This window comes from Gallus gallus, chromosome 4, assembly GCF_016699485.2.
Source record: "Gallus gallus isolate bGalGal1 chromosome 4, bGalGal1.mat.broiler.GRCg7b, whole genome shotgun sequence".
Classification (NCBI taxonomy): domain Eukaryota; kingdom Metazoa; phylum Chordata; class Aves; order Galliformes; family Phasianidae; genus Gallus; species Gallus gallus.
Window position 1 is genome coordinate 59695163 of NC_052535.1, and position 26853 is coordinate 59722015.

Consider the following 26853-nt stretch of genomic DNA (forward strand, 5'->3'; position numbering starts at 1 on the left):
AGGCTGGGATTCTGCCTTCAAATTATTCCCACTGCTCCTGTATCTCCACTGGAACAATCCGATGCAACAGACAGCTCTGTTGATGTTTCACAAGGGCACTACAGGCCCTGTGGATATGTTTTTGGCCATGCTAGTGACTAGAAAGGGTCAAGCAGGTGTTTTGGGCAAGTACTACAGCTAATGACTTGCAGCAAGTCCTTTTCTCTCCCCTCACCATTTGCAAAAAGAAGTAGTTCTCTGCACTCCTCAGCACATCTGCAGGACCCGATCCTCCCCTGCCTGCCATGCCTGGAGCACCTGATGCCTGGGCTCACAGCAATGTGTTCAGCTCACCCTGTGCCACAGCAGTGCAGCGCAGTGGCCAACTCTGGTGCTAGGCACAGGTAATGAACTGCATTTCTGCAAAGAGAAAAAGTAGAGCCTTTTAATAAACATAATAACTTTTAATAGGAAGTTGTTTTCTCTCCTTGACACATCGTGGAGGTACTGAACAAATTTTACACATACACGTATTTTTTGTAATGTTTCTCTGGTCTTTTCTACTGTCCCCTCAATAGGATGCAACATGCTACAAAAAGATTTTAAAATCAACATGAAAATGCACAATGATTGCTTTCTTTTTTTCACTGGAAACTTCAGCAATCAGGAATCTGAGTAGGTGCAGATGCTATCTGGTGTATTTTAGGCAACCTGACCTTTCTAAAGCAGATACACAACTCCTCTGCTCTGGAGAAACCCAAGTGATCCAGGAGCACCTGAACAGACCATAGAAGTTCAGCTGCAGTATGGAGCACCCTTGTTTGTTTCTCAACTTTTACAAAACTTCATCAAAATTTCTCTTGGTGCTGGTAAGACAGAGGATTAGATCCATCACTGATGAAATAAGAGCAACAGTCAAAAGTAGGGACATGAACGCTTTATCTTTGTGCATAAATATGAACTAACAAATCCATTCAATCTCTTGCCATACTGCTAGTTAAGTTTTCTCAACCCACAGAGGGAAACTGGAGGGAGAAGTTTCCTCAAAAGCATTGTTATCAGTGGTATCACAACTCAAATTGGCTCTCAGCCCCACACTTACACCACCGTCTCCTTTCCTTTCCCCAGTACAACAATGGAGCTTCCCAGGACATTGCCAGAGCCAGTGGACTGAGGCTGAGCAGATGCTCACATTAATATAATTTTTGAACATTTACAGTTCTAGCAGAGTAGGATACATGCAGGTAGAAGCACTACTTGATATTTTTGCAGCATCAGCTCTGTACAAATTAAGAGTCTGTAATCATCACTTGAAACACTCCTTAAACTTCCAGAGTTATTTGGTAGCCAACAAGAATCTCATGCATTACTCCAAATACAGGGTTCAGCTGCAGAATTGCTTTTCCTGCTGATCCCCACCATACACCTCAGCTTAGAGGAGTCATTCACAGCACGCATAATGCAGCAGCTAGCCAAGGAACAGGAGAAAACTAACTGTGTTGCCTGCTACATCACAAGGACCATATTCAGCAATTTACAGAACTTCAAAAAACAAAACAAAACCACAAACATCAGTGCAAAGCGTATTCCTCCCCTTCACAGAAATAAAGCACACTTCAGCATTTCACCCAGGCATCCCATCCTGTAAACATTTATGACAAGTGAAGCGTGTGCTTCAGTGAGGAGTCTCCAGGAAATCACTGAATTAACTTCCATCGTGGCAGTTGGCCCAGTAACGTTTCAAGGGTCAGGCCGTGTTTGTATTTTGCTACATACAATTAAAAGAACCCTAAATACCATAAGCTCAACAAAGTATGCTAACGTATTCCTTCCTGTATGCGCAGAAGATTCTTGTAATAATGACTATGCAAACATGCTCTTCAACCTTCTTGAGAGTTTTCCTGCTTCTACTATATGAGAACATAATAAATACATATGATATACCAGTTATTAAGCCATCAAAAAAGCACGTCGTCCCAGAAGGGACAGGAGGCACTTGAGGCTTAGAAGTCAAGGGCTGGTCATTAGCACAAGTGTCCTGCCTGGCAAAAAGCTTCAGCTGCTCCACAGTTCCCGCGGCATTGCAACCTTGGTGGGCTGTTCCTGCATGTTGTCTTAAACCAGGCTGCTTCACATCTGAAATGACAACATTATCTCAAGATTATTGTTCCAGGTAAGACTTCTCAGCAATATAACAGAAAATGGAAGTGAGCAATACAGAGTAAATCCAGCATGGAGCAGATAACAGGGACTAAATCCATCATCCAGGAGATTGTCCTGCATCCACACAGAGTCAGCTCTGGGTTTTTAGTAATGTAGCGACATTACATTCTGATGTTCTAATTCAAGGGACAGATTTCACTTATTTTATCCTTGCTGTTGGCATCAGGAAAGCTCAGTTTGGGCATTCCTTAGGGAAATGGTCAATCAGATCTCTCTCAGTGGAGGATGATGGCACACATTCTAGGGGACTCCATCCTGCAATGATGGTGCGAGGCTGGGCTTCATCTGGATCCAACACAGATGCCTCTGCCAACTCCCTCCCATGATATGCTCTGGCACCTATTTTCTCAGGACATCCTTTCCCTTTTCTTCCCCTTCAGGAGAAGCAACTCTGGGAAACAGACAGACTGTGGTGCTTGCGAAACCTTCATGCATGAAGGAAAATGCAGCACCCATATCTTAAACAGCAGATTTCGTAGATGCTCTGATGGTCCTTACCCTTGTACATGTAGCAGCTTTGTCCAACACCTGCCAGTTCTGCACGTTGGCAGTCAAGAAGCTTAAGGCAATAAAGTGTCTCAATAAGAGTACTTGCTTTTGCACAATGTGGAACAGCTACAGCCTTGTCATGAAACCAAAGGTGCTGAATGTGTAAGTTCCTTTCTTGTAGGCAACTACACTGAAAAAAACCCCACTTTTTGTAATTTCCTTTACTAGAAGGAAATTTGACTAGGAGATTACAACCAGGAAATGAGCAGTTAAAGCCACATGCTAAGTCCATAAAGGTCTACCTCTGTGTGGTGGCACCTTCTTCAGCTGCCATGGACTTCTGCAGCCTTGGTTTGCCTGGGACTCTTGTTCTGGATGGACTGTGCAAAGCTGAGCTTTGTTTAAGTCATTGCTCACTTTGTTTTGTATTTTTAACCCTTTTGTTTAGTTATATGGCACAATACCAAGACCAACAAGCGTTACCCAGACTAACAGGTACTAACGTTACAGAGCTTGAGACAAAAGTGAGAAACTTACATATTTATTGCTGAAGTTTGAAGAGGAGTCATCACATTGTCGAGTTTTATTCTTCCCCTGGGATGAATTCTCTCCTAAAAAACAGAAAATGTGTTTTGCATCAGTTAAACACACAGGGAGAGAGGACTAATGAGTCCAGCAGCAGCACATCACTGACCACTGCATACGCTACCCTGTCTCCTTGTTGGGCTTAGGCAGCAAAAACTGTCACACAGTAGATCCTCACTGCTCCCTGGGTGTCATAGAGTGTATTCTCCCTGCAGTATGGTCTCAGTGGTGTGTTACTACCACAATAAACTTCACCGAGAAGCACTGAATATTTTTCAACAATAATGTGCTGGAATGTGCTCACTTCCCAAGTGTTCGATTTTGGATAAAATTATTTCAAAACACATTATAAAGTGCTGCTAAGTTAGTTCTTCAGAAGTTCTGATGGTATTAAATTTCAATTAAAAAGGCCTTCAGCAACTACTTCAATAATTCATATGAAATTTTAAGAGAATGGGGAAGTATAAATTTCTGGTAGAAAGAAAAAAGAAACATTTTGACAAGACTGATATATTTTACCATGGGGAAGATAATATTCACTAGTTGTAATAAATATCAATAATGTGCTATCGGTTGCACTCTCAGGTGGTTACTCTACTGGGCTTTGAGGCCGACTTTCATGGAAGGCACATACTTTGCACAGAGGGAAAGCGATGTGTCTAAGGACATCTCCCCAGATATGCCTCCCGACTCATGTCAATAGGCTTTGGGTCAGAACATAAAACAAGTGATTCCCATGCTGCTGCAGAGTCTGTCTGGATTTTCTGGTGCTAAACACATAAGCTCAAGGGCAGAGTGAGCTGCCATCAACTACTGCTGTGGTCAGCATCTCCCCGTACTGCCAGTGACTGTCTGACGGGAGGCTCTGGGACTGCAAATGTGTCTGAAGGTATTTGTATTATGGTGTCTACAATAATTAGTGCCAATGAACCACTTGGTGATGAAGACAGAATGATGATGCACTGAGGAGGAAATAATTACATAGATGTTCCCTTATCAGGAGTAACACGGGTAACAAACATTTTTAGGTATGTGACTGCAGTGTGCCTTGAGACCACACGGAAAGGCATCTAGGACAGTTTTGGAGTTTAATGGCTCAGTGCTTTAATGTTGTGCTAAATATCCAGCTGCATCACAAAGAGCAAATTAAGAACAACATTCAGGTTAGTTGCAAGTGGGAAGACGTTTTTATTGATCTCAAAATAGCTGTAATTGACAGAAATAAATTCCAAGACTGCTGAAAACCAGACTTTCCACTAAAACCATCACTCACTAAAGACAATGGATTAGACCTTGTTTCCCACGAGGGAAATGAAAACCAAACATTTGTGTTCAGTGTTTTGCTAGAACAGATGATATTTAAAGTGATCGAAGGAATGATTTCCCACTGAACTGTCTGGCCAAAGGAGAAAATATGCAACATGATGGCAATGCTCAGCCAGTGTAGATAGATTACCTGCATGTTTTGAAGGCTGTGATGAGAGAGAAGGGGTGTGCAAAAATCATCAGACACCAGAAACAGTGGGAAAGTAGGTTGTGTTAATTTTGGGTTATGCACCTAGTGAAGGATGACACACAGAAACTCTAGTGTTGTGAACTAGATGAAAAGTATTAAGAGAGACGTGAACTGCCAGCTTCTTCTAGTATTGCTATACAGCATCCTCTATCTAGTGTCACTTGATTCAATTTTATGTGTATTAGGCCAATAGCTCACTTGTAGTAAGGTACTGGAAGAACATGTTGACAAAACAAGCTGGAGGTGTTCAGGGCCAGGCTGGATGGGGCCCTGGCATAGTGGGAGGTATCCCTGCCTGCAGCAGATGGGTTGGAACTCTCAGGTGGTCTACAGGGTCCCTTCCAAGCCAAACCACTCTATGATACTATGATAAGAGGTTGAAAGACCACTGCATATTTGTCTGTTCTGCTAAGTCAACAAGTAACTGGGAGATGAAGGGACCCAGCAGAGATTGGCCTGTACAATGACCAAACGGTGCTGTCTGGGAGCTATGACTGCAACGCGACCCAAGTTACCTGCAGTCCTGCCTCGATTGTGGGGCTTCTCCTGCTGGAGAAGGAGCTGTGAGCTCAGAGAGGTTGGCAGAGGGCAGGGAGAAGCCAACCTCAAATATATCCCGTGCTTCTACAAAAACTGAAAGACATGATGCACAGGTTGAGAAAGAGGCCTCCAACAGAATATTTGGAAAATGAAATTAGACTGATACCAACATGTAAGTTTTTGTGGGCAGGTAATCAATGAATCCTTCTATCAAACCTTTTACTCTCTCTCTCATCCTCCAGTGTTGCATCTGCTTGTTGATTATTTTCTGAAACTAGATTGTAAACACAAAGACATAGGCACTGTGAAGTCTTTAAACATTAGTGTAATACAACAGAGAGAACTGTAGTTAAAGTGTCTAACTTATTGCCACAGGATGCTGTAGATGCCAAAGGGGATAGGGCAAATTAATGGAAGTAAAAACCACCATGTACTATTAGACATACAACCTCTGGTTTAGGAGTCCTACCAGGATGAAAAGGAGGATGCATCCATGTGCCTCTGTCCCGTTTCTCATCTTTCCTAGACATCTTGTGCCAGCTCCTGTCAGAAATGGGGGCTGCGTATGCACAGCCTCTCACGATAGCATCCACAGGATACTTCCCCTGGAGAGACCCAGCAGCAGATTTCCAAAGGAAGCTGCTGGGCTCAGTACTGGACACAATAGGATGCACTCTGCAAATGTCCTACTCCAAGGAGTCTCTCTTCAGCAGAAGGGGGATGGGAAAGAGCGACTAGGAATTGTTCTGGTCTTTGTAGCTTCTGACTCTTCAATGTATTTGTTCTGAGTGCATAGGAAGTACACAGTACTGTCTATCTGCTGTCTATCTATCCAGTAGACAGTACTACTGTCTACTGGATACTGAAGTCTCTGTGAAGTTCAAGGTTTAACCAGGAAAGCAATAGCACTCCAATGAAATTGCAAGGCTTTCTGATGGATTAAAATTTCACTTGTGCAGTATTTGGTGGTTTTTTTTAACTCTAACAAGCACACTCATTTCTGACTACTGTTGCATCCTGATGCAAGTATATACATAATTAACTAGTGGGTGTATAGTCAGATGAAATTACAGATTGTATAAGATCAGTTTTGAAACTCTGAAACAAACATATCTTTGTTTCACTTTTGCAGCAGGCTGTTATACTAGTACGTTCATTTTTTTTTTTCTTATTTGTTTCAGAATCTGAATATATTGTTTAGAATACACATACACTGTAGAACAGGGTGATGAATGAGGGTTAACAGGTCATATTGCCATGAGTATAGAAAGACTTTGACCTGGGCAAAGCCAACTTTGACCTTTGTGGGAAGGCTGGAAGAAAAAAAGGATATAAAAATAGGCTTTGACATAAAAAATAAGTTGTACTGCATCTCAGATTACACTGTCTCTAAGACAGAAATGACTTGCACTGCTATTTCACTATAATATCTGCTGCTAAGAAATCTCTCATAAGTGGCAATCCATTTCAAAGCAAAGAATTAAATAAAGCATTCTGAAGAAAAGACAATCAAAGAGACTTATTTTTTCATAAAATATGAAACTACTGCTGTAGACGCAGTAACAAAAATGTTTGTCTTGACCATGCAGAGTACGCAACCAGTGATACAGGAGGGCAACGCTGAATGGGACCCAGTGCCCAGCTGCACCCATGACCCCCAGCACTACCTGCAAACTCCCTCAGCAGGACTGAGGAACATCTCAGAAAGCAACGTGGAAGGCTAGCAAATGCTCCACAGACACAAACATCATCACATCAGCAGCCTCTGATCGTAAGGCTGCTTGGAAAACCCTTGCAAATTGCATAGCTCAGAAACTGAGTTAGAGGTGCAACTACAGATGGAGTCCATGATATTTAATATTTTTGACTGTAGTTTTGTTCCAGATTCTCAGCTGGAATGTGTGCAACCAGAGCTTTGTGGTGCGAGTAAACATACACTGAACCAAGCCATGAGAAGTGAAAAGCTAGGAACATTTATTCTTCTGTTACTATAATGAAAGAAACAACAACTTCAGGTCATTATACAATACAAGGTTAAAAATGCCAAGAATGGGAAAATAAGAAAGAAGGAAAGGGAAGCAGGTACTTGCTCTAACTCTTTGATGGTGGAGGACAGTTTTCTATGAAGCAGCTTCTAGGTTTTCTACCTGCTGGGAAAAAAAAAAATAGGACATAGAATACTACTCACAAAAGGTAAAATAAATAAACAAAATCAAACCCCCAAATTAGAAGGAACGTCAGCTCTTACCACTCACAAGCATGCAGCACACTGGCAAGCTGCTCTCTGCTGACCTGCTCTGCTTATCTGGCAAGGGAGAGGAGGTTGCAAGGGAAGCTTCAGTGACAGAGACACAGCTGGATGCGTGCACCTGGATGCAAGACAAAATGAGAGAGACATGAAACTAACAGCAGATGTGGAGAAACCCCATGGTGGGGTCATGCTCTACACAGCCCAACTGCCTCCGACAGAAGCAAGCTTGCCTGGGTTGAGCCCCTAACGAGGCAAAACCAAAAATTTCTTACCTCCTTAAAAGCCATGATCCACGCTTGGATGTGCTCAGCATAAGAGAAACCGAAGAGGAACTATCTTCTGCAACAGCTCCAGATTTGTCCCATTATACTACAGTCAAATGAATGATTTGATGTATGAGACAGCATAATTAAACACTCTCAGCGTTTGGAAAACAGTGATGAAGATGCCATCATTCAGCCTCATCACCTCAGAAGACCACAGGATTTTCCAGGTCCAGAGCTCAACAACACAGTGGGATGTCTCATCACATGCTGAACTTCATGTGCATTTCCATGGCCAAAGCAATTTGTTGTGCTGAACAAGAACAGGGCTTTTTAATTTGTTCTGTGATGATTTCAGCGCTCAGCCACCATCCACTGCAATGGCAGGTTAGGAAGCAGCAGCTTTTGGAAGAGGTGCTGATCACACGGGAACGCTAGTTGATCTACATCCTCGGTTCATTCTATTTCGCGCTGCACTTCCATCAGAGCACACCTCTGCAGACTGACTGATTGCATTCTCCAGCGTGATTACAATAAGCTAAAGGTCTTTTGCACGTGAGAGGCCAGGCCTCTTCTCAAATATCCATGGTTTCCTGGAATATTTTCTCAGCTTCGCTTATTAGCAATTCTTGAATTTTCAGTTGTGTCCACACTTGGTGTCTTGGGAAGATCTAATGCTCTTAAGTACAGTTCACCAAAATATAAGCCACATCAGCTTTGGCACACTTTTAATATCCTTCCAGAACATTCAACGCAGAACAGACAACACCTCTGAAAACCAAGAAAGGCACGTCCTACCCTGCTATCACAGGGTACACATGGATTAGAAAATGCCCTAATGGATCACCTTATGCTTAGGCACCAGGACTGCTCCTAACAACTTCAAAATATTGTCACCTGCCACATTCCTGTGAGACCAGATACTGAATAACGAACCTGTGAACTGCCCTTAATGCATTTTAGAATGGGTACTCCAAGCCAGAAAAGAAACTTGTCAAATCATTACTCAGGTATCAATATTTCTATCACACATCATTCATAAATATGGAGTAGCCTTACTCCAATTTCTATTCCTCAGCCTTTCTTTTACTAAGGAACTTCTGTTCCCCAGCATTTTTTGTGATCAGTATCTATGCTGGTTTTCAGTGAAATATGCAAAAACTATCGCAGTGAAAGCAAGGAATGCTTTCAGGATAGGCATTACTTTATCACTAACACCATGTATGATAGTACTGAGCTCTTAGTCATCACATAAAATCCTTCATCTTCTATTCATAGCAATATTTCTACCACTTGCAGGTCTGTGGGCTATACTGACTCCCAAATAATAAATACTTTTGCAGGTAGATTTTTTTGGAGATCTGTATTGTGTAAGTTCATTTATTTTCCCTAGGAAGAGCTGACCTAAATTTGCCTATACACTCAACAGAGAATGACTGTAGTAAGTCCTGTGCTTGCACATTAGTGCAAAACTTTCAAAACAATTCAGTATCTTAAGCATTTATACCCAAGTTGAGTTTTCACATAAGTTGCACGTACAGTCACTTATCTTGCATCAAGTGCTGCAGTTTACTGCCAAATGTGCATGAAAAATTCAACGCGCTTGGTTTTGTTTCCTTGGTTTTTGCTTTAGATTGCTTCTTAATAAGTAGTGCCTTACAGCTCATAGCCATCAGGAAGTCATCTTTCTAACAAGAGTTTTTAAAAATAAGAGTGATAAAGCTCACTTTTACCTAGTGTCCCTGGTGATATTTCGTCATTAAAATGCATTACTTCGGTCCAGTCTTAATTTAACACTGCTCTTTTCCTGTATTCTTTCACGTTAATTGTAGGTATTTGAAATAATATTCTTGATTAAATTTAATTTATCTCTGCTTCTGAAAAAAGGAGCCCTTCTTTTAATGTATGAAAAGAAGAAAATCAGGTTCTGCCAGATCTGCCAGAGTCCTATGATAGGATTCTTCAGTAGTCAATGGAGCTGTCGAGATCAGCTGAGTCCAGATCAAGATAGGTGTCCAAGACAGATAGGATAAATAGCCTTTTAGGCATGTATCTCTTTTAAGTGACCGTGTGCAACTGGCTCAGTTGTTTAGATGTATAAAATTAGACAAGACTAAACTCACCACAAGCTTTGATCAGGACATGCCATGCACATCACCGATATGGATTTTGTAGGTTGCCTGTCTGAGAGGAGTTGCTGGTTGTATACCTACATGTTTTATATAAAACATTTTTCTAAACATTTTTGTAACGATTGCACAGTCACAAAATCTTCTGTTTGAAAGAAAAGAAGTGAAAATTTAAAAATATGGATTATAATAAAACCTCATTTGAATACATGTGAAAGCAGAACTTTGTGATATACGTGCCCAGGTTCAGGTGACCAGACAGCCTATTGACAGCAGGAAGATGCTACGGGTCTGGCTCTAAGCCTGGGGCTTTTTCTAAGAGATTTCTCCTATTAGTCTAAATGTTCTATAATTCAGTTTGCACATGCAACCAGAGGCTGCTATAACATGCTTACTGAACAGCTGAACTCCCCCTTCAGTTGACCTGGCTTCTACGCATCCAGAAAGGAAAACAAACATGTAGAGAAGTGATTGTTTCAGAAGTTGTCAGAGAGACCAGATGAGTCAGGCATTTCCATGCTTTGCTGTGCCTCTACAAGAAGCGTTTGCCTCAACCCTGAGATTTTAACAAAGCAAGTCAGTCTTATTCACATGGGCAGGTACCCTCAACATGCTTGAAAATACCTGCATGAGTGAGAAATATTTCTGTAAGGAAACAGACCTCTCTTTCTGAGTGCTTTTAATTTTTAGAAGTTGAGCGTTTCTCCAAAGCTGGGGAAAAGCAGGACTTCAATTTCAGTGAAAGCGTGTTTAATTTTGAAACCTGTAAAGCTGTTAGAATTCAAGAGAAAGTGGTAGCTGTTTTAAATATGAATTGTATTAATGAGAAGAGGGCAAGAATCTCGTCTTGTAAGTGGCTATGACTCATACCTTCCAATTATAACACGCATACATCACACTTCAGTAAAGAAGAAAATCAAGCATCCTCTGGATGGAAGAAATTCAGACACTTGGTAAGTCCACAGCTGATTAACAGCATCAGACCTCATCTTGTGAAGAACAGTGTGCCTGGGTCCTGCCTCATTTACACCCTGCAAAACACAATGACTGCTGCTGCTGCTGCTGAAGTTACTTTCTTGTTGAAAGTGGTATGAGAGCAGAATCAGACAAAAAATGTCTATGAATCCCAGTCTCAGACTTCACTCAGCTTTCAGAAAGAATGCTATGATTTTAATGTAAACATGCCCACAGCTCCATACCCCTTAAAACAGAAAAACATCCATTCTCAAAGACATACACTGTAAAAATACATAATTTCCTGAATCACAAGGCTGAATTGCAGTCGGTTAAGTGTCAGAGCATTATTTACATTCGTGTTACAGGGAACTTCCCATCAAGGATTTAGAAGAAGAGGAAAGCAGCCATTGGGCAACCTCTGAAATGTCACTGGGGGAAGCAGAAACCTTAAAAACCTTAAGAAGTTGGATAAAGAGTGTTGTTCTTCCTTCTATAGGGAGGGTGGGAACAAAAGTAGGACTATGCAGCTGACAAAGTGAGTTGCCATAGGTTTAACAATAAAGAATAACCATGAGAAGTTCAATTTTTTTTTTTAATAACTTGGAATCAGATTAGACAGAATTTTGTTCCACCTCGGTGCTATTTTGAGCTGCTCTTCTCCTGTAGAACCTAGAGTTGCCTCCATCTCTTGCTTGTATTGGTGAGATTTTCATTTCTTTTTTGTACGTTAACTGTAACCTTTACTCCTTTCAGCTTCTATTACACACGTTTTGCAACAAACTGGATCAGTGAAGCACAGGAGAGAGCAGGACAAGACTAGAATTTTATGACAAAAGTAGGATTTTGAATACATAGGGTGACTGGACACAAAGCTGCAGCACTTACTCCCAACCCTTTTGGCTACTGGAATATTATTAGTGGACAAACATCCCTGTCTACCCAAATCTAACTGATAAATATCACTACCTTGGTTACCCCCGAACATGCCTAGCTGTAGATCACTTACCATTGAGGAGTTAAGAAAATGATTTTCCCTATAGCAGTCATATTTCTCACTTCCAAACACTGACACTGCACACAGTGCAGCTGTGCTGCAGCTCTACAGGCTCTCATTTGGCTGCTTTGCAGTGTGAGGGAACCCTTGCAGTGACTTCAACCTGAGAGGAAGTGAGGATGGCTTTGCTGTTGGAAATGGCATCCCCGAACACACCAACACAGAAGAATCACTCACCAGTCTCAGTAGAAGTTGTCTTCACAGACAGAAGTTTGACACCTTCTTTATCTGACTGGGCCCTGTTGGTGACAGAAGACATGAGGCACAGTAAGCATGCAGCCCTGGAACACTGCTCAATTTAATACTACTCTAAGATCATGGGGGAGAAAATAAGTGGGCACAGCATAAGGCATTTATCCTTTTCAAAAGGATCCCTTGCAAGACAGTTGCATGTTTCTGTCCATGCCATCATGGATGCCTGCTATCATGCATGCAGGTGTACAATGACTGCAAACGTTGTTTTCAGCAATGTTGTTCTCTTAAGGTAGCAACTGCTTGTTGTGTTTAAGCAGAGAGAGATGAGAGAATCACATGCAGAATTTGCTGCATTCACAAGTGCCCTCCAACCTCACGGCAATGCAAAGAAAAAATTTGACCTACTGTTCAGTGCCGTTCTCTTGTCTGTCTGAAAAAAGGAACAGAGTTAGGGTCATTTGAGCTCAGTTAAGCAAAACATTTAGACACAGCTATTGCTGCTGCTAGCAGAAGGCTTAGTTGTGATTTTGTAGTGTTTAATTAAGTATGTTAAGACACCCAGACTTGATGGTAACTGGCAGTCTTCTAACTCATCCTCCCAAAAGATTGCCGTGCTGACAGTGGTTCATGAGCATGAAACAACTCATCCAGAAGGCAGGGTGGGGGGACACAGAGCAGCCTGTGTGCTGCAGTGGGGTTTGCCCAAATAGCAACATAGCCTGTCATCACAGACAGTGAGGAAGGGGCTTCTCTCCAAAACGAAACATCCACCAAGCCTGTTTCCTCCTTACACCCAAGTGTGGGCAGATGGATGGGGTGGGGCAACCTAAGGTGCAGAGAGCTAGCCCCCATACACAGATGGACGGCAGGCCACTGTCACTGCCTCCTCTTGTTTTCAAGTTAATTTGCCAGTACTGTGAGCACTGGCATTTGTGTGTGGGGAGGCTGGCAAGAAAACAAACTTCACCTAATGTCTTTACCCTGCAAATTCAGTAATTTCCTAAACAGGCAGCACACCTTCTGCTTTTTGTTTTGTTCTGATTTCCATGCCATTGGCTAAGTTGGTTGCAACACAGTTTGCCCTGCTCTACCGTTTCCACACCCCGCTATGATTTTGTATACCAAGCCCCAGTGATTTCACCGCTGAGGCTCTGCACAGAGCTCCTACCTCATGCCAACTCACAGTCAGGACTCAGATATGTTTGGTTGTTCTTTCACTTAGTGGAAAATTGCACTCTCCTGTGGCCAGCTTTGGCAACTCTCTGAAATACCTGGCAAGCAAGACCTAATGGAATTACATCCTCATTACCTTAAGTATTTCATGGACAGCGGTGAAATTTATACTGGTTTTAGCCGATCTGTCAAAAGCAACTATTTCTGGAAGTACTGTTTGCTCAGCGGTTTTATACCCATGAACACACTGTAACCAAAAAATTTTACTCATGTATCAGGTATTTCCTAAAAGAAAGCACTGGCGTTTCTTTGCTTTTATTTGGAACAGAGATAAAATGAACATCAAGTGATTGTGCTGAACAGCATCTCCAAACTTATTTTCACCCTCTTTTTCTATCCAACTGACTGATCGTGTTAGCACAGCTGTTTTTTAGCTCTTTGCAGCTGCAAAAGGCCAAACAAAAATCTTTATGGCGTTATATATTCTCAAAAAAATCACAGATATTTTTGCTCCCTCTGTTCTTCCTACTGATTTTGATAACAAAGTGCTGCTTTCTCACTTCAGGTAAAATACTCTGAAATACAAGGTTTCCTATAAGACCACTGCAGCATCTCTAGTTACAGTAATCTCAGAAGCCTCCAGAGACATTTTAATAACAAGCACACTGATATTTTTTCTTCCCTTTGCTCAGAGAAGGTCAACCAAATACCTGGAGTTTTCTTGTGGCACACTCTGTACAAGGCCACCAGCAAGAATGCGGAGAGGGTAATGACGATCAGGGTGATGACAATGGACAGGATAACGCCTGCAAGAGAGACAGAGCATCATCTTAATCACTTATTTGCCTCTGCCCAAGCACTCGTGCACCAGAGAGGGTCCTGGCCCCAGCACCCTTCGCCCCATGGTGATGCCTTCACCCAGGCTTCAGCAGGGTTCAGCAGCACCTGCCGCGGTGGGACCTGTGTAATCCTATTCAATGGCTGACTGCAAGGCTTGGCCCTGGTGTGGGTGGTCTTAAAGGTTTATAAAAACTGCCCCATTGCAGAAACAATTTCTTTATACTTGCAATTTTTTTTTTCCTGAAAGAAAGACTCATCTGAAATTCAGTGACTAAAGCGATTATTTCTCTTTTAGCACTGAAAACCCAGAAAGATACCAAGGAATTACATAATTCAGTAACATTCCCTGCAGCACTTACAACCATGGATATAAAATGCAAGATCTTATTTTTAAATGAGGTCGCCTCTTCCCTTTTATTATTTCCCACCATCTGCCATTTCCTGATGGGTATTTCCCAGCCAAGAAGCAAAAAGGAAAGAATTATGTCATGAAGAGAAGCTTTCCTGGGGAAACATCCAAGCCCAGCTTCTCTCCATTTATCTTTTTTTGCTGGCATCAGTCAGCCACATTTGGGTTTAGCCCCATGTCAATGAGGCTGCAGAGCCTCAGCATCTTCCCTCCTGCCGGCCCCATGTTTTGAAATGGCATCTTCTCTGATTCTTTATGCAATAAATGTTTAATATTCATATAAATGTGCATCTGCAGAACCAGAGGGAGAACTGAGAGATGAGTTCAGAGTAGGAAAACATCAAATGTATTATGCTGAGCTAGTGCTTTGGGTAGGAAATAGCAGATCTGCAGTTATACTCCTGCCCCAGAGACATGCAATTTTAGAATAAAAATTAAGTAACATGCACCATGCAAACAACAACTGCTTGAGCAATTCACAGAGGACTCTCTCCTAGTCCTTCTCTCCCCACTCACCCTCCCATGACACTATGGACAATGTATTCATATAACATATTCATGACAATATATTAATCTAACAAGTATTCATAATGGTATGTAAATTATATTCTCACATTTCCATTTGTCTTCTCTTACAGGGTATGACTCCACTCACATTTTCTTTTTTCTTTTTTTTTTTTTATTTTATCACTTTGACTTCAGTTCTTGGGAATAATTATTCTGCTTTCCAGTAGGAGAGGTGTCAACTTGATAAGCTGCGTTAAATTGGATTTGTAAGAGGGTCTATGGCCTGGTACAGACAAATAACACTGCCTCATTTGTTTCTTTGCGACTCCAACCACTCATCTAAAGCCACATTCATCTACTGAAAACTGAGAAGATGGACAACAAAGTAGTAACACTCACTAGAGTAATGCATAGTAGCCTCCAATGCTTTCGTTTTTTCGGAACTGTTTCCAGTGCTGCCGGAATCTAGATTTGCAGAAGAAACATTGCTTTCAGATGAACATATAAGTACAAGAATTCCTCTAGACAACTTCCCCCACACCCCAGAAAAATCACCTTCCCCATACAACCCTGATGTTGGCAGTTCTGGAGCCATGATGTGCTCCACAGCTATAAGCGTCCTAAGTAGCACATGGATAATTTGGCATGAAGGGTGCTAATGTGAACTGGAGTTGGGTATCAGATATCCAAGATATCCATCAAAGTTGTAATGCAAGGCAGACAGCTCCTATTGCTCATGCATTGAAACCAGTGTGGTTCCATTGCTCTTCCAAAGAACAGAAGGGGCTCAGCTTGTTGGGTGGAGGCTATGACATTAACTGAGCCACTACAATTAACTCCTCAGGGCCATTTTGAGGACTAAAACACAATTTTGATTTGCTAAGCTTCCTAATGACAGGTCCATCTGTTTTACAGAATCTTTCATGTAGGTGACATTTGTAGCTCTCGTGTGCTGAATTAGAGTAACCAACAGTGACTGTTGGTCCCAAGTCTGTAGGACTCCTCCTTTCTCCATTGATTTGGAACTCAGGTCCAGTACATTTAAATATTTGGGTGATGGTTTTTTCTCCACTATTCTCCTTTTGCCCATATTCCCATGCTCATAACATCCTGATCCACTCCAATATGTATGAGCATGTTGTCTCCTGATGTAAGAGGAGCAAAGCAGAGAAAAGCCAGGGGCCAGCTCTTCCAGTAGAGAGGTTAGTATACTGGTCTTCCAGATACCTACAAGCCAGGCAATTCTAACCTAAAACACTGTGTGGATGTAGTATGGTGTCTACACAATATTATCCCAACTGAGGCATTTAGATGCTATATGCAGGAAATCATCACTGCCTGAGACCCTTGTCCATGAACATCCTACCATGTTTCTTTAAAGTTCTGTCTCCTGTGGTGCCTGTGTGCTGAAAGGCAATAATGTGAGGAGGGAAATGTGAGCCATCATGAAGCAACAGAAGTAATTCTTCTGAATTCATGATTCTATGTGATTGCTTTGGATTTCCCAGGGAAATACAATTGTCCTTTTCACTACCCTATCTGATAGAGTGCAAGATACGCAGGGCAGGCAGGCAATTATCACAGGAGTGAGTTATTCTGGGCACTGACTGAAAACGTCAACAGAAACAAATTACACTGAGAAACGTGAACGTGTGTCCCTGAACTTGTGTGGTATCTCCTCAGGAGAAAAATGGAAGGTTCAAAGGCATTGGCTATCTTCCTACCTGTCTATTAGATGACCGAGATGTGAGTAATGCAGAGAAGACAAACCCACAGGTTAGTCTTGTAACTATATGTGGCTATCACTGAGGAAAAACAGTACCTAAAAGGATGCACTATTGAATGAGTGAAATGGATTAAGGAATTAAAAACATTTACTCAGTTATCAACATTATCCACTGAATTTTCCTCACAATTCGGCCCATCTCATCCACTTTCTGGAAATGGAATCTGAAAGATGTTTTCCAGCTAGGGAAAGATCTGAATTGGGATCCGAATTGGGATCCAAATAACAATCCCTTACAACAACAGACCCATCACAGTAACAGGTGGGATAGGCTGCTGGTGGCAGCAGCAAGGGCAGCAGCAGGGAGCAGTGCAGAAGTGACTGTTTCCTGACAAGACCAAGGGAAGGGAAAAAGGACAGTACAGGTTCACTGGTACAGGAAGACTGCCTTACCCTGGGACCTGTTGCTTCTAACCACAGGAAGAGGAAGGAGAGTCACTGACAAGACCTAGTTCCCTGGTGAACACTGTTTCTGTATTAATTGCCTATTGCACAATTCAGTATTCTGCCACTCTGTCTGCTTTGCATCATCTCCTGGTACCACATGACATTCAGTTGCATTCACTGCAAAGTTACGCCCTGCAGCAACACGAGCATCCCTCGTCTCCTTCTATGTACTACGCTTCAGGTTCCACCTCCACCTACCCTCTTCTTTCCCAAATATTTCCTTTCCCTCTTACCTGTCGGTTTTGGCAGGGTGCTCACAGAAAGGTCTGAAAAAGAATGGAAGGAACGGAGTTATTAACTGGTTTAGAGATCCTTGCAATAAGGAAAGCAAGGAGGGTCTTTGCATTGTACAAACTGGCAGGCTCCTTTGATGAGCTTGGTAACTGGACAAGAAAGTCAGACAATTCTGAATTAACTTATACACACCCAAAAAGCATTCCTCCTGCCAAAGCCAAATAAGTGCCCTGGGGTGAAGAGCTGGTATTTAACTGACAAATAACTTCTGTAAGAAATCAAACTCAAATACCTAATTGAGCCACATCTTCAAGTGTTGCTATCTCTCAGTACCAAATCTTCATTAATTACCCTGGTGCTCATGGCTAGCAGACTGCTGAACAGTGGGAATGAGGCCTCAGTAGTGAAGAAGACTGGACCTTGCAGTGCCTCGTGTGCAAAGCTTATGGTCTTGCTGCTGTCTGCATCCTTCTTTCGATTCAGAAGATTTGGGTGCAGAACAACACGTTAACATGCTACTTGCCTGTATCTAGGCTGAGGCGTGTGTGCTTGAACGCCACAAAGGCTGTGAATATTTCACATCTGGAGGACAGAGAAACCTCACGCCCACAGTGACTTTACTGCCTTACATTGAATCTCTCTCAAGATCAGTCTGAAGCCAAAAGAAGCCAGATACCTAACTCATCCCTGTCTTTGAAAACATCCATCTGTGTGAAGTGGCAGCACAATACCTCTGTGCTTGTCTGAGGCCAGCAAGGGGCATGGCCTGCGGATGCCTCTCACTGGGTTTTTGGAGCTGCCATGGAGGAACATCCCCTAGGCGCTATATCCTCAGCAGTTCCTCCTTACTTTGAGTCGTAGGTTCACAGCACCATAAAACTCCCTCCAGGCTCCTCCAGGACTGGTTCCTGGCACGTTACCCATGAGGTACATGGCTCATCCAACTCATCCTGATAGCTCCTCAGGAGGACTTGTCTCACTATGGTGCTTCCCGTGCTTTGTAGACACAGCTCTTGCAAGAGGAGTTGAACGTGGATTAAAGATGTTATTCTACTCCTGTGAATGCTTGTTCACAGTAGTACAGCTGCTGTTGTTTCTCATCCTCTCTACACTCAATTATAAACAGAGATCACTTGAGCCGCTGGCATGCAAACAAACATTTTTGCTAGTAATGTGTGTGACAGAGCTTTAACGACACCTTAATCGCAAACATGCAAGAAAAGTGGAAAAGCCAAGTACTTCGAGTCAGCAGTGAGAGATCTCCTTGAACACACTAAATATTGGCAGTAATGGTTTAATCCCAAGGGCACACAGTTATTGCATACTGGCTGATGAAATTCAGGAAAGATGTATTTACCATCTTGTCTCTCCATCTGCACAGTGTCACCGTGCTCAGGGAGGATCTCTGTGATGGCTTATTAGGGGATGTTTACTGCATGTTTGGGCAACATGAATGACAAGAGCCAAGGAAAGCCTTTCGGGAAGTTAATAGCTCCCTGTCAAACAGAGATGCACAGGAAGCCACAGGACACCCACCTGCATCAAGGGAACATCCGAATGTGATACGATCAGTTGTTAGCTGAACCCCACCTTTCTTACAGAGAGTAAGATCCCATGGAAAAAAACGTGAGTACTCAACAACATTTGAACATGCAAATATAAAATGATGTGGACATTCATCGAGACAGGCAGAGGATCTTGTCAAGTCTTTCAGGTAGGTCACGTTCCTATAAGATGCCTAGCCTTGCCCTCCCCATTCTTAGGGGAGCTGAACTTTCCTAAGAAAAACTCCAAAGATGTCAACGTAACACTTTTCTCTAGCTTCACTCTTGTAAACAAAGTGAATGATCTTGGCTCAGAAAGCAAACTTTTCTGATGGCAGAGCTGGGCACTGCTTTTCTAGGGGAGGAGGACGGGAAGGCAGACAGCCCTTTGCTTGCTCCGGTGTTTGCTGTATTGTTCTGGCCATCTGCTTGGCCCCTACCACATCCCTGAGGATGGGAGCTGAGGGTGGTTGTTCTGCATAAAAAATCCAGGAAGATTTCCAAGACTCCTCACAAGAATTGAGGTGTACAACACTGGCTGTATGGTAAGGAGGACAAAGATGAAGAGGCTGATGCATGAGTAGGTGATCTGACAATACCTTCCTGAGCAACGGCAGCACTGGTAAGGAGGCTGACAGATGGAGAGGGACACCAGCAGCTCACCTCTCCCAGAGCTTTGCTACCTGAACAGCCTGTGCGCCCTGCAGCTTGCTGCTTCTGCTTTTGGAGGGCAGCCACACAGAGCTATACTTGCTGGCAAAACAAGTGAATAAATTTGGCTGGTTGCTTAGACGGGATACCACAAGATAAATCACAGCAAAATTAAGAATCTTAAAACTCTCCTTGCCCTGACTGTGCTGTAGTTCTGTAATTGTGTTAGCTGAGGCTTCGTTATGCTTTCCATCTCTCTGATGCTTCAATTTGTGCCTCTCTCTGTGTGGAGAAGCTAAAGCTACGGTGAGCAGTTTTCACTTAATACCACTATCCAGCTTTCCTGTATGGTTTATGTACAGAAAGAGCCAAACCCTCCTTGTCTTACTCCTAAGGTTCTTTCTCAGCAAGATACCTCTGTGAATCAGGTAAGTAGGATTTATAATTTGAGGAGTGCAATAAAGGCATTGATAGATGCAGCAGGCTGATTCTCTCGACAGCTTATTATAATAGATTTTCTGATCTCACCAGCCTGCTGGATGAACTTAAGCTCATCCCACTTTATGGATTTTTTGTTGTTCAGGTCACAGAATAAAAAGTCAACTTGCAGTTCCTCAGAAGTATTTAGACTCTGACAGATCCATTAAATCTCCACTTCTGCACAAATTAAACAAAAGGAGAGAATGAAATATTAACAAGCAGTCCTTTGCGGAGGTGGAGCAGGAGTAGGAGGCATGTGATACACGACAGCCAAAGTTGAAGAAGTGTACGTGTCAATAGCACGCATGCTGGTTGCTCTCTTTGCTAAAAACAGCTTCTCTTCCCTTCCCCAACCTAGGTGAGCCCCACTCAGCCCCTTCTCTGCAGCTGCTGGCTTCAATCCAATGTAACACAGCGATGCTGCTCTCTGATGTTTCTCCAAGCTCCTTCACAGGCTCCCCCCACTCGTTTCAGCTGCTCTCCAGCTCTCTGTGGCACTTCTCCCACACCCTGATCTTTTGATATGGCAGATTGGAAATCTCCTTCAAAATATGCTTTTTCTTTTTCTTTTTTCTTTTGCCTTACAGTAAGAAAGGGGCTTTAAGGGGTTTTTCACAAAAACGGCATCTTTTTTTTTTTTTTTTTTCCAATGGAAAATGGTCTCAAAGCTAAATATATTCTTTTGGTTTGAGATTAATCGGCTGAATTATCGTTGAGAAAACCAAATAGAAATGTTCTGTTTTGGGTGAATTTCACATTAATTTGTTTTCCCACACAAAAGATATGGCTTGGGTGCCTTCAGCTTTTAAGCTCTGTGACCCCCTGCAGCATGAGCCCATGGCACACACCACCCCTGTTCCAGTGAACAAAATGTACCCAGACGCTATGGAAGATGAATTTTCACTGTGCTGCAAAGAAAGAATCTCATGGCAGCAAGAGTCAGCATTTCTTCTAGACTCAGTACAGCCTGAAACAACTGACTTCATGCTTGCATTGCCTTAAAAGTTATTAGGGCGCAGCCTTTGGCTTCCCTTGGCCCTGGGCAGCTGAACTTATAAAGAGAAATCTGCTTATAAGGAAACAGATTTTTTTTTGTTTCCCCTAAAGACTTCAATGTACACAGAAAATATGGAGCAAAAATGGTCTAAAGGCGCACCCATTTGGGCTACCTAACTCACCAGAGTGTGTAATGGTACCTCTTTAATCTGCAAGAAGCAACAGGGAGCTGGTCAGTCCTGTGTGGAGGCAGGAAAGGTGTGAAGATGAAATCCCAGTGAAGGAGAAAGTGATTTTGAAATGGCAGTGTTATGGGAAGTAAGTGTACGGGCTATGCCAGGGACCTAGGCTGAATCCCCCAGGACAGATGGGCCCTTCCTTCCTCAGCCAGGAAATTACAGTTCTGGCTCCTTGGGTAGTCCCTGAGCTAAAGATTTATTGGCTTTACAGCACAGTGAGCTGAGTAAGATGATGACTGTCACAAATAGATGCAGGAAAGGACGTAAACCTTTTTGGGTATGTTTTAAATGTAAAGAGCAATTGCACAAATAATGTTACAGATAATTCAATAGATAGAATCTGCAGCCATATATGTGTTACAATTTCATTTTAACCTGGCCAAATTGCCTGTGAGAAATAATCTTTCATTAAAAATACTGTAATTTATTGCTTTATTGCAGTGTACCAATGGTAAGGTTCCCACACTGTGCGTGTGTCTGCCAAAAGACATTAAATGTAACAGGGTAGTAATAGAATCATAGAATAGTTTTGGTTGGAAGGGACCTTAAAGATCATCTAGTTCCAACTCCCTGCCACAGGCAGGGTTGCCACTCAATAGATCAGGCTGCCCAGGGCCCCATCCAGCCTGGTCTTGAATGCTTCCAGGAATGGGGCATCCACAGCTACTCTGGGCAGCCTGGGCCAGTGCCTCACTACCCTCTGAGTGAAAAATTTCCTATTATCTAATCTAAATCTTCCCTCTTTTAGTTTTAAACCATTCCCTCTTGTTCTATCGCTATCAGGCTGTGCAGAAAGTTGGTCTTCATCTTGTTTATTAGATCCTTTTCAGCACTGGACCACAATGAGGTCTCCCCAGAGCCTTCTCTTCTCCAAGCTAAACACGCTCACCTCCCTCAACTTTTCTTCATGGCAGAAGAGCTCCATTTCTGTGATCTTCTGGCCGTCCTCTGGACCTGCTCCAGCAGCTCCATGTCTTTCTTATGCTGAGGACTCCAGACCTGAACTCTGTTCTCCAGACAGGGCCTCACCAGGGCAGAGTAGAGGGAAACAGTAACCCTGTTGGCCACCTCTCTTTTGATGCAGCCCAGGATACCATTGGCCTTCCAGTCTGCAAGAGCACACTGCTGGCTCAAGTCCAGCTTTTGTCTACTGGGACCTCCACATGCTTTTCTGCAAAGCTGCTCTCAGTGAATTCTTCTCCCAAATCACTCATATCTGCGATTATCCCAACCTCAGTGCAGTTGGTCTTGTTGACCTTCATTTGGTTCAAGTGAGCCCAATTTTCAAGTTTTCCCACGTCCCTCTGGATGACATCTCTTCCTTCTATTATATCAACTGCACCACTCAACTTGGTGTCATCTGCAAACTTGCTGAGGGTGCACTTAATCCCACTGTCTATGTAATTGATAAAAATTTTGAAGAGCACTGGTTCCAAGATTGACACCTGGGGGCACACCAGAGCCATTGATTAAACTCCCTGGCTGTGGCCATCCAGTCAATTCCTTATCCACTGTACAGACTATTCTTCAAATCCATCTAATCTCTAATACAGAGATAACAACGTCCTGTGGGGCCAACTCAAAAATCTTACATGTCCAGGTAGATGACATTGGTCTGTCATCTGTTGTTATCTGATGCATCATAGAAGGCCACTAGATTGGTCAGGCACAATTTGTCCTTGGTGAAGCTGTGCTGACTGTCTAAAATAATCTATTTGCATTGCATGAGCCTTAACATTTCTTCCATGATTAAATACAACTCACAATACACGTATTATGGGGAATAGGTTTATTAAAATAGTTAATGACTCCTCTCTAAATTAATGGCCATAGCTTAAAAATGGAAAAAAAAAAAAAAAAAACCCACCTCAATTTCCCTAGAAAGTTTCTAAGCATTTTAGCATGTACTCAGCATATGATACTACTGTACATGCATATCCAATCCCATCTTCTATGAGAAGAATCACAGTAAACACCCATTCACCATGCTAAGTTTTAGCACTACAAAACGTTATTGAGCACTCTGTTATCTCCTGCAAACACAGTCCAGGGAATTGTAAAGAGTCTCTTATCCCTCTGGAAATGTTAAACATTAATAATAATTGGGAAATGCAAACATAGTCGATGTCCTTATTGGGCTTATGTATGTGTAGCTCAGAGTATTGAGTAAAAGCTCGAGAGACCTTTAGAAAACCTAAGTGATTCTTCAAAATCTAGGAAAATTAAGCCTACTAGAAATGTAGTAAATGATCGCTCTCATTACCTGGCATCTACATTTGCCACAGAGTTTCTTAGTGGATAAATACAACAAAACACACTCAGAAAAACAATAAGGCTGGACAGGCATTGGGAAGGACTGATATCTTTTTGACCTTGCATGTGACTGTCTTGTAGTTTGAACAGTGTCATTTAATTTGGTCATATGTGTTAGCACACCCTACAGATTTATTAACAATTGTAAAAATTATAGCCATTTTCTCCTTTGCTTTGCAGCCAGAGAATTTATCTCAATGACCTCCTCTGGCAGTCAGTGCTACAGAATGACCACACACAGCATATATAAGGTTTCTATTATCTAAATTTATATCCTCTGTAATGACATTAAGTTTACTATGAATCTTTTGAAGTTTGTCCATCACTCATAACTTCATAGCAGGGTGGCATCTTACCCTGCGTGAATAAAGAGGTAGCCCTCATTCTGGAACAACGCATGGCACATAAAGAAATATTCAAAATCTTTTACATCTTTTGAACTATTTGTATAGGAAGATGAAGTGCATGTTTTCAAGACATACCTGAGGTTCCAGGAGCAGTAGTGTTTTCTTGTAAAGAGGTTGTAGGAGACAAAGTCCCTGTCTTAGTAGTTGTAGCACTCAAACTCTCATTTTGCGCAGATTGTGTTCTATTCACTTGCTTAGCTGGAAAGAAGACAGACATTTGGGTAAGATACACCAGTAGAAGGGTTGCATTAGATTTTGAGCCATCCCCCTGGCAAACCCCCTCACCATCGTGGAGGACAGTTCAGATCAGAAAGCACTATACCTTCAGGTAAACCTTTGTCAAACATTGAGCCATCCCTATGAAGTTGTCAGGACTGACTAATAGCTTAGGCATCTTTAAAGAGCATCCTTACCATCCAACAGCCTCATGCTTGTGTTAGAAGACAACACTGACTTTGGAGACCAGGTTGATGGGGCAGATAGCTTCCTGCTTTCTATCACTTACCTTCATTTCAAAAATAAAATAATAAATCAAATACAAGCTTCTGCCTCAGCTGTCACATAATGGTAATGGCATACTTTATGAAGTTCTAAGGTTTGTAATTAAGTGTGGAGTTAATTACTTCATTCTGTGCTGCTAACGTCTGAGAAATAATATATCCCTGAAAATTAGCATATGAAAAATTTAAGTGCCTTTTTGCTGCCCTCCCTCGCAGTCAGTAGAGGATCGAGGCCATCTACGCCATGAGATTTGCTGTCCAGGGTGAGTCCAGACATAGGCACCGTCTGGCCATGGAAGCAAGGATGACAACAGCCATGCAGAAGAGTTCAAGCTGTTACAGCACAGCAGGTGATTTCTGTGTCCACCCTCAGAACCCAGCATAACTGCATGCAAGATGGTGACTATCAAATGCACCATGGGTAAGAGAGGCTGCAGAACAAGCTGCCGATGCAGAAGGGCAGAAGCAGACATGTCTCCTAATCCAACGGCTTCTCTACCCAAAGCCTATGGGGACAGCAGCATCCATATCCAACTGCTGCGTGCATGCACAGCAGTGGCAGCACTGTATCCCACAGGAAATCAGGGTCCCACCTGCCCTGGGGGAGCCCTCAAATCACCCTGCAGTACGTCTGCTATCAGTCACTTCTGATGAATAAAATGGCAACATAAGAATAAAATGGTAAAGACTGTAAAATAGCTGTCTGGACAGGATGACTGTGGCAAGGCAGAGTACCCCAGAGGTGACACCACTCTCCCTTCAGAAGCTTTGATGAGAGAAATGGCAGCACGCTGGCACGCATTTGTCAAAAGAATAATCCAAGAGGGGAACGTGAAGCTGCCCTGCAGGGCTGCTGCCTGAGCCTCAGCTGTTTCCTTGCTCTTTGTGCTCCCAGAACCCTTCATTTTCTTCAACCAGCTGAAATTCAGCATGCATCCTCGCTTGATCTTAGCAGGATTTTCTACTTAACCTACATATAACCCACGTGTGTTTCAGCATTTCCCAACAGTACTCTAAATCTTCCTTGCAGCAGGCTGCAGCCTAATGAGGTCTGACATCACATGGTGCTTCAAACAAGCAGCAGATGTTCAGCAGAGAGACCAAACATCTGTAACAGCATCACTCGGCCAGTCAATGAATCCAGGATACTCCTTTACAGGGAACAGCAACACTTTGAAGCCCTGGTGCAAGGACTTGGTTAGGTGACATATACATCTCTCCCCTGAAATTAGCAACCTACAAAACCACTTGCATTAATAAGACTGCATTAATAAAAGCTTTGAAAAATTGCAGTGCGTCAGAAGCAGTGGAAGCTGCTCCCTGCCGAGCACATCCCTGCAGCCAGCTGCTGCACGGGGTGTTCCAGAAGCATGACAGGTACCTGCAGCCTGTGACAGAGACCCAAGGACAACTGAGCAGTATGCTGTTAGCCTAACCCTCCTCCTGCTTAGTTATCAGCAGTTTGGTATGAAAATTCTCTCTTCCACTCTTTCCTTTTCTCACTTTTTAATATTTAATATTTCAGCGCACCATGATATATCATCCTCCAGGAAAGAGGCACACGATAAATCAGAAACATCACAGCCCCAAACCCACCAACAGCTTGCAATTTAATATCCTGAGTGCTGACCTTTGATCTACAGCTGGGGGAGGAAGAGCACCATCTTCTGCTGCCTTTCATTTTGCAGACTCATAACACCAAGTGTCCCAGGACATGAAATCTCATATACAGGTGTGACTTGCTGTAGCATGACACCATTTAAAAGTATTGAACTGTCCAGGGGAGGTCACTCTTTTGGCTAAATGTGAACTCTTGGCTTTGATATCTTGTACTAATAAATAAGAAAAATATGGAGGCAAGTCTAATTGTTGGCTTCCTATATAACAGTCATGGTTAGAAAGCACGGAAGGAAAGGGGAAATTTTAATTATGGCCTGTAGAGGAAAAGATACAGAAGACCTGAAGGGAAAACATATAGAAGTCCTGTGCCTGACTTCCCAGTGTACGGAACACTGGGGCTCTCCGAATTTGTAATGGGAGGTGACAGCAGCCACAGAAATTGCAGTGGGGACAGGAAGCCCTGTCACTTCTCTGCTGTGTGGATAAGATCATTTGCTGACGCTTCTAGCCAGGACTGAAGGAGGGG

The 26853-nt window shown here is 42.7% G+C and overlaps 1 protein-coding gene across 4 annotated transcripts in view; it reads right to left on the bottom strand.

Annotated features, from left to right (window-relative positions):
- Window positions 1–422: 422 nt before the first annotated feature.
- Window positions 423–26853, bottom strand: part of EMCN (endomucin) — a 51394-nt gene continuing 24963 nt past the window's right edge. For all 4 annotated transcript variants that reach the window (NM_001397634.1, NM_001397633.1, NM_001397632.1 and 1 more), the window contains 8 exons: window positions 24283–24405; window positions 17577–17609; window positions 15510–15575; window positions 14065–14160; window positions 12587–12611; window positions 12164–12225; window positions 3229–3302; window positions 423–2115 (listed from right to left, as the gene is read on the bottom strand). In NM_001397634.1, coding sequence (NP_001384563.1) covers window positions 2110–2115; window positions 3229–3302; window positions 12164–12225; window positions 12587–12611; window positions 14065–14160; window positions 15510–15575; window positions 17577–17609; window positions 24283–24405 — 485 coding nt within the window. In that variant the 3' untranslated portion in view covers window positions 423–2109. The remainder of the gene's footprint in view (window positions 2116–3228; window positions 3303–12163; window positions 12226–12586; window positions 12612–14064; window positions 14161–15509; window positions 15576–17576; window positions 17610–24282; window positions 24406–26853) is intronic.